The sequence below is a fragment of the Vicia villosa genome, linkage group LG6 (genome assembly GCF_029867415.1).
Source record: "Vicia villosa cultivar HV-30 ecotype Madison, WI linkage group LG6, Vvil1.0, whole genome shotgun sequence".
NCBI lineage: Eukaryota > Viridiplantae > Streptophyta > Magnoliopsida > Fabales > Fabaceae > Vicia > Vicia villosa.
Window position 1 is genome coordinate 30,987,699 of NC_081185.1, and position 8,902 is coordinate 30,996,600.

The 8,902-nt window shown below is 27.3% G+C and overlaps 1 protein-coding gene across 1 annotated transcript; it reads left to right on the forward strand.

The window, feature by feature from the left end:
* Window positions 1-2,936: 2,936 nt before the first annotated feature.
* Window positions 2,937-4,570, forward strand: LOC131611405 (GDSL esterase/lipase At1g71250-like). The gene is made up of 5 exons (XM_058883434.1): window positions 2,937-3,181; window positions 3,355-3,482; window positions 3,567-3,809; window positions 3,894-4,149; window positions 4,234-4,570. The coding sequence occupies exons 1-5, from the start codon at window positions 2,959-2,961 to the stop codon at window positions 4,452-4,454; spliced, it is 1,071 nt and encodes a 356-aa protein (XP_058739417.1). The 5' UTR covers window positions 2,937-2,958; the 3' UTR covers window positions 4,455-4,570.
* The last annotated feature ends 4,332 nt before the right edge of the window (window positions 4,571-8,902 follow it).

The following is an 8,902-nucleotide window of genomic DNA, read 5'->3' on the forward strand; positions in this document are numbered from 1 at the left end:
ACTTGACAAACTGCACTATTTGTGTTGAAAGCAAATGAATGGAATTAGAATGCCTAGTCCATAAAACTGTCTGAAATATAATATAATAAAAAAACGAGCACATACACAACAAAGGGAACCTACATCCACAAATGATGGACTATCATTTAGCCCGACTTGCACTAGTTACAGAGTAATTTATGTTGAATGGCAATTGTTCCAAAACCAAGCCATAAGAACTCTGGAACTAGGGTAAACAACATTGTATAAAAATGCTCAAACAAACACAAGAACACAAAGTTTGGGGACAAGTCGGGTTCATTGTGACATTTCTTGATGTTCTGTTGTAGGGGTATTATACAAACACCTCCACTAAAACTCCCCACTGATTCACCTGCCACATATGATTGATCAATACACCTAATTAAGAAACTCATCAATTTTTAAAATTACAAGATCAAAACAAAGAAAAGGGTTAGGGTTACCCTTACCCAAGAAGCCCGATATTGATTTATGAACTGATCTTTGGATTTGGAATGATTCTCTAGAATAGAGAGAAGAGGAAGGGAGAAGACACACCGTATTTGCCAACAATATCAACCTTCTTTTTAATATTAGTTCACAAAAACGATAAAAAAAATTAAAATTATACAATGATGAATGATAAAAATAAGTTAAAACATACTTGAAAATTACAAATCTAAAATGATGAAAGTTTCAACAATACTTAATTTTAGCTATCTATCTTTTTATATAAAATTCTATAAAGATTGGAAACATGAAAAAGATATTTTGAACTAAATGACGATTATCAAAATCAAAAGAGGAGAGTAAGAGTACCATTTTACATAGATTGAAAGAGATGTAAGCTTGGTATTAGGGGGTGGCAGCGACGGAACGGAAGAAGCAGATAATAAATAAAAAAAGAGATGAAGGAAGGATGGTGGAAGAAGAACAGAGAAAGAGGGGTAGCGGCTAATCTAGGGTTTCTAGTTAATATAGTAACAAATATTAAGTAAGTAATAAAACTAAAAAAGTCTAGTCAGAAAGTAAAATTGCATCAACATTGTCAGGTCAGAAAATATAACGCTTCTTTGAAAAAATTAACGAAAAGAACCATTTTGTATAACCAAACATTTATAAGGGCTTACTATGTAACATTTTTTTAATTAAAGGATCAAAGCGAAACAATAAATTAAATTAAGGGACCAAAAGATGAATTAAGTCTAAATTTTAAGAGCAATGTTATTTTGACACCAAAGTGTACGCCTACACCGTAGTTACTGTTCATCACTACGATGACCAATAAAAAAAATTATAAAAAATATTTTTATTTAAAAAAAAATTATAACACAATTTTGTCATTAACCAATTTTACTATTGCATTAACCATAAAAATATGTGTTATTAACCGCATATTTTACTTAAAATTTATTAACCAAGTTTACTACTTTAATAACCAATAAAATACATAACATTAACCAAATTCTGACACTAAATTATAAAATATAATAATCACTCTTTACACTTTATTAACCAATTTTATTTTATATATATACTTTATATAATTCACAGTTTAATATCAATTTTTGGTTAATGAAGCGTAAAGTTTGATTATTATATATTTTATAATTTAATTCAGAACTTGAATAATATTATATATTTTATTGGTTAATAAAGTAGTAAACTTGATTAAGAAATTATAAGTAAAATATATGGTTAATAACATATATTTTTGTAGTTAGTGTCCATCAATACGATGAATAGTATTTTTAAAAAATAAATAAATAGAACAAAAATATTTATAAAAAAATATTTTTATTAAAAAATATTTTTTCTAAACAAGTATAATGTCAAAATAGCATTACTTAATATATAAGTATGATTAATTAATGGAAAAATACTCTTTTTGGTCCCTAATGTTAAACTCGGGGTTCATTTTGGTCCCTTAACTTCAAAAAGTGTCCTATTGATCTCTTAACTATTCAAAAGGTGTCATTTTAGTCTTTTTTTTATCACATTAGCGACGGAAAAACTCAAAAATTGGTCGCTAAATCAGTCGCTAATATGACAAAAAAGACTAAAATGACACATTTTGAAGAGTTAAAGGACCAATATAACACTTTTTGAAGTTAAGGGACCAAAATGAACCCCGAGGTTAACATAAGAGACCAAAAAAGAATATTTTGCCTTAATTAATTCTTTATGAGCTTCATTGAGTAATAACATTGATTTTTTTCTCTCATAATTAATACACATAGTACCTTTATATCTTTTTCTCTTTTTGCTATCAACATAAAGATTAAAGAAAAAAAAACATGCAATAAAAAACAGATTAAAGAAGAGAATAAAATAAAATTTAATTAAGATAAAGACAAGATAAGTTCACCAAAAACATAAGTAGTGCTCAAACATATATATCTCAAGGGTTTTTTTATCAATTTCATTTGTTATTTTATTAGTTTTTTAAATTGTCGATTTTAAACTATTTTTTTCGTCATTTTCAAATTTCAATAATCCTTTAATTAAGGTAGAGTAAAAGTGTAATTGAACCAATACAAAATAATTGTATGTTAGAAATTTGGTTATTAAATTTTGGAAAATTGTGTAAAATAACATTAAAAGAGATGTGTAAAGTAAGGTAGAGTATACTTTGAAAATTCAAATAATTCCAAAAAAAATTTAAATTCTTTCATTTAACTTAATTGACAACTCAGCTTCGGTTAACCTCTTTCAGCATGAATTCATGAAATGACTGTGGAAAAGTAACATATACATGAAAAAAAGAAAATAAAAACAAAAAAGTGAGTTAATGATAATAAGAAAAAGCATCAGAAATGATGGGAACAACTCAGATTCTTGTATAATACTCTTTTCTTAGACATTGATGAATACCATTTTATCACCTTATATATATACATGTAATGTTTGTTCCAATCTCCAACTCAAACATTCATATCATATTTTGCTTATTCAAAAATGGTTCTTGTAATTCTAGTTTTGCTATGTTTCAATGGGATGGTTCATGTGAACTCCCAAAAGGTCCCAGCTATGTTTGTTTTTGGAGATTCAATTGTTGAAGTTGGTAACAACAATTTCCTTAACACCTTAGCAAAAGCAAATTACTATCCATATGGTATTGATTACAACAGGGTTGCTACTGGAAGATTTTCTAATGGAAGATCCCTCATTGATTTTATTGGTAAATTATCTCATTCTATTTTTATATTAAAAAATTCTCTTATTTTTTATTGGATGTACAAAATAGTCAAGACTGAAGATAGTTTATATATAATATTCATACATAAAACGAACAATTACTAGTCGTCGCAATCATTTGTATAATCTTGACAAAATTTATTTGAATCTTTACAGCAAATATGTTGGGCGTTCCTTCTCCTCCACCTTTTTTAGACCCTTCAACTACCGGATCCAAAATACTTAATGGAGTCAATTATGCTTCAGCTTCTGGTGGCATTCTTGATGAATCAGGAAGACACTATGTACTTACACACTTGTCTCAATTACTTATAACTTTTTATTAATTCTAACAATGTAGTAATTAACATTGTAATGATGTGATGTAGGGTGATAGGCATAGCATGGGAAGGCAAATCCAGAATTTTCAGAGCACATTGAATCAATATAAGACAATGATGAATCCAACTGAATTGAATCAATTCTTAGCCAAATCTATGGTAATTGTGGTGACGGCGAACAACGACTACATCAACAACTATCTCCTACCCGGACTTTATGCCAGCAGTTCCAACTATACCGCTCCACAATTTGCCAATCTTCTTGTCAACAATTTAGCGCAACAAATGCTGGTAATTGTTATTCGGCTTAAGATCAAAATGTTATGTTGATTTGTAAATGAAACTAATGGAAATATATTTTATGCTTTATTAAAGGCACTTCACAGCTTAGGATTAAGGAAGATCTTTATAGCAGGAGTTGGACCACTTGGTTGCATTCCTAATCAAAGAGCTAGTCGTTTAGCACCATTGGGAAGGTGTGTGGATTCTGTAAATCAAATTGTTGGACTTTACAATACAGGACTAAGATCAACAGTTGAGAAACTCAACAGAGATCATCCTGGTGCAATCTTTGCATATGGAAACACCTACGGTGTCTTGGGAGATATTCTCAATAACCCTGCAGCATATTGTAAGATTTTGGGTCTTGTTATAAATAGGATAGAAGCATGAAAAATTCATCGATAACAGTGTTGGTTTTTTGTTGTTGTTGCAGCATTTAATGTTGTTGACAGAGCTTGTTGTGGCTTCGGAAGGAATAGAGGTCAAATATCATGTCTTCCATTGCAATTGCCATGTTTATCAAGACAACAATATCTGTTTTGGGATGCTTTTCATCCAACAGAATCTGCAGTTTATGTGTTTGCATGGAGAGCTGTTAATGGCCCACAAAATGACGTTTATCCCATGAATATCAAACAAATGTCTGTCGCATAGTTTAATCTTTGATGTATTATTATCATAATTGTTTCCTTTATGAAACAAAGATGTAGCAAAATTTAAGTGAAACTTTATTAAAATTATCTCTAGAGTTTAAATTGTTTAGTTTTCAAGGTATTGTTCTTTAAAGCTTTGATATAACATGGAGTTTTCAATTTTCAATTAACATAGTTTGATCTTCTTTCTCACCCAAATGAATAAAAATTGGGAGCTACAATTTCTCAAAAGAAATAGATAAGCTATGTTTGGAAGTTTGGAGTGAATGTGAAGAGAGGGCTTCCAAATTTTTTTTTTTAAGAAATATAGAGAAATTTTAAAAATGTTTTGAATTTTTTTTTTTGTTTAGAATAATAAAATAATGTTTATCATTAACATAATTTTACTTTTTGGAACACTATAACAACAAATATTATATTTGAACATTTTGTCATAGTCCTCCAAAACCCTCGGAAACCCTCCTTTAATATAAATTTTTAGTTTCCCCAAATTAGGGGGTTTTGGGTGTTATGAAGAAAATGAAACCCTTCAAACTAAAATCTTTCTATTTTTTTCTCCCAATCCTTCCTATTTTTCAAAACTCTCCCTTCCCTTCTACTCCAAACTTCCAAACATAACCTTAAAATTTTGAGTGTATGCACCATAATGACTAACTTAATATATATATATATATATATATATATATATATATATATATATATATATATATATATATATATATATATATATATATATATATATATATTTTTTTTTTCTATTATTCCATTTGATTTTATTATTGTTTATTCCACTAATTATTATATATTCTTAATTATTATATTTATTTAGAGTAGTTTAACTTATTAGAAAACAACTTCCAGATTCTCTAATTCTTTTCTAGTTTTATTATTAGATTTATCTCAATTTTTAAAATCATTTTGGATGAAGCCTTTAGTGAAAATTAACTTTTAATTATTTAATTAAAAGTAACTTTTCTCCCATTATCTAGCTTAAAAACCTAACCTTTTGTTCCACTAATTATTAAAATTCATATTTTTTCTTTTTTATTTAATAATAATTATAATAAAAGAATATATATATATATATATATATATATATATATATATATATATATATATATATATATATATATATATATATATATATATATATATGAGGAGGGATCAAATTACACCCGAAGAGTTACACCACGAGTTACACTCGTTCAATAACTACATCTCGAAATAATATTTTTTAAATTCAACCGTTGGATTGAAACATAATATCATATAGATCATACCTATAAAGTTTGAGCTTAATCTATAATGATTTACTATATCATCAAGATATCCAAAGATTAACGTCAAAATGAGCTTTCATATAACGTTAATTTTGATGTTATTCAATAACATAGTAAATCATTATAGATTAAGCTCAAACTTTATAGGAATGATCTATATGATATTATGTTTCAATCCAACGGTTGAATTTAAAAAATATTATTTTGAGATGTAGTTATTGAACGAGTGTAACTCGTGGTGTAACTCTTCGGGTGTAATTTGATCCCTCCTCTATATATATATATATATATATATATATATATATATATATATATATATATATATATATATATATATATATATATATATATATATATATATATATATATATATATATATATATATATATATATATATATATATATATATATATATATATTACACTGCCAACAACTATGTTAAGTGTCAAGTCACACTATTATTTTTTACAAAATCATTTAACAATTTTTTTATGCTAAGTTTGAGGGTATATTTGTAATTATATTCTTTACCTTTTTTTTTAATTTTTAAGTTTACTTTTTTATATGTTAAAAAAGAAATTATTTTACTTTTTTTGGCGTCAAATTTGAGGGTGTCATTGTAGTTATATTCTTTATTTTTTTAATTTTTAATTTTACTTAATTATTTATTCCTTTTCAATTATTTTTTTTCTAAATTTAATGAGAAGTTATTATATCCATAATTTTATTAAATTGATTATTGAACTAAAATATAATTAGAACAAAAGTGGGGTGTTTTAGTGAAAAGTTATTATAAACATAATGAGAATATTTAGATATAATTTCGTAGGTGTGGTTTGTATTATTTTTTAATGAAAATATGACAAGTGTATAATTACCTCTTATACATGTGCAATTTTCTCTTATTTGTCACTCCTAAATGATGTTAAAACACGTTTATCATATTTTCATTGGTAAATGAGATAAACCACAACTAAAAACTTGTAGGTAAGTTTTCTCTTATAATTGTATCGTGTAGCTATATTTTGATTCTATTAAATTGATTATTGGATTAAAATAAATTAAAAATCTTATGTATTAAAATTTCTCTGACACTAACACGTAATATATTTAGATAATTAGAGGAAAAATCTTATGTATTAAAAATTCTATGTCATAAATACGTAATATAGTGAGATAATTTGAGGAAAAGTGATGTGTTTTAGTAGGAAGTATTAGAAACTTAAAGTGAATGGAAATGGTCGTCCTATTTTGATTGAAGTTAATTCTAAGGAATTAATTATTAATATTAATTATTAACTAATTATGAGTGATTTATCAAAACCTAGTTTTGATAAGTAATTCTCTCCCACTATTTTCTTTTCACTATCCCACTATTTTCTCTCCACTTAGTTGAATAATTTATCTAATAATATGATTTTTAAGTTTATTGGAAACACACACTAGATTTCAAAACTTTTTGGAATCTCTCTTCTCCTTCTCTATTTTCTTCATCTCAAAACAAATTCTTTCTTCTTTATTTTTTGAGTGGCCTTGTGCGCCATCAACGACTGAAATTGTTTCAGATACTACGATCCTAACCTTTTTGTGAATGAACTATTTTATCCTGGAGGCGTCGTAGTTATTAAGAGATGCTTTGCATAATTTTGGCAATACCGCAAAACGTCTTAAAGAAAGTGTATTGTTCCGCGACACAACCAATAGCTTCTTCCGTGGCAATCTTTTCAAAATCCAAATAACAACAACTCTAACACGTTTCTATTAATTGCCTTGTCTGCCGAAGAAATTATCGGAATTTTCGCAGCCGCTACTATGTATGACAAATCATTTAAGTAGTTATAACTTCTTCCCAATTATTCCTCTCCAATTAATTAAATACTTTAAATAAAAACTAAATCTCATAATTTTTCCATTATTTTAATTAATTAATTAAAATAAGAAAATGCTAATAATATAATAATAATAATAATAATAATAATAATAATATTATAATAATATTATAATAAAATTTGTTAAGTTAGTTAGCAATTTTTGAAGTCAAAATTGAAGACATATTTGTAATTTCCTACTATTCTATTTAATTTTATTTTTATTTATTATTATTATTATTATTATTATTATTTATTCTATTAACTAATTTGAAAATTCTGGTATGACAGACTCGGATGTCAATCCCGATGTCAAGACATCTGACCTATTATTAATGTAGCATAGGCAGAATAGAAAGATCCCTTATTTATTTATTACTCCTATAAAGGAGTCAATGAGACCTGGGATCACACACGTTCAGTGGACATAACCAGATTATAATTTTTAAATGGTTCTGTTTAGGAACAACTAACACTTCTGAACCTGATGTTATAAACAAAGTCATAACATTCATAACTGAACAAACAATGCAGAAGATAAATAACACAGTTAATTGTTAACCCAGTTTGGTCTAACTACCTACTCTGGGGGCTACCAAGTCAGGAAGAAGATTCCACTATCAGTAGTACTATTTTATATAAACAATCTCTGATTTACAGATAAACAGCCTCTGGTTTACCTAGTCACTATCCAATGCAACCTTTATCTCAGAACTCCATCCAAGACAAGAGAACCTCTGCCCACTCCCTAGTTATACCTAACTGTTACAACCCTGCAACAGCTATTTACACAATTAACAATGAACACATACTTGATCTTGCTTCACATCTTCAATCAAGTTTACAATACTCAACTCTTACCTACAGGTTTCGAGTGAGGACAATCACTTCTCTAACCTACAGGTTTCGAGAAGGACATGGCAGCCATCCCACAACCTGGGTGGTCTATCTATAGAAACCCTAATGACTACATCGTTTAAAACCAGGTTTTCTATCTCTAAACTAGGTTACAAAGTTTCCTATTTATAACCTGATCCCAATTGGATTTGGGCTTACAAATCGCAACACTCTTACTGTTACAAATATGCAGAAAATATTTTGCTACAAATAAGGTCTTTCAATCATGATTTTCCTAATTTATCTCCTAAATTAGAAACTGCTGAATCTTCAATCTTCTGATCTGATTCTTCCTGAATCTTCAATCTTCCGATCTGATTCTTCAATTATTCTTTTGACCTTTAAATATGTGCCACATAGGATTACATAATATTCACATAGAATATTCTGTATCTGTTAAATAC

Excerpts from the sequence above, each read along its gene's own strand:
- LOC131611405 (XM_058883434.1), top strand. The coding sequence starts at position 2,959 with ATGGTTCTTGTAATTCTAGTTTTGCTATGTTTCAATGGGATGGTTCAT. Across the intron at positions 3,182-3,354 it reads ATCCCTCATTGATTTTATTG|CAAATATGTTGGGCGTTCCT; the intron begins GTAAATTATCTC and ends GAATCTTTACAG. Across the intron at positions 3,810-3,893 it reads ATTTAGCGCAACAAATGCTG|GCACTTCACAGCTTAGGATT; the intron begins GTAATTGTTATT and ends GCTTTATTAAAG.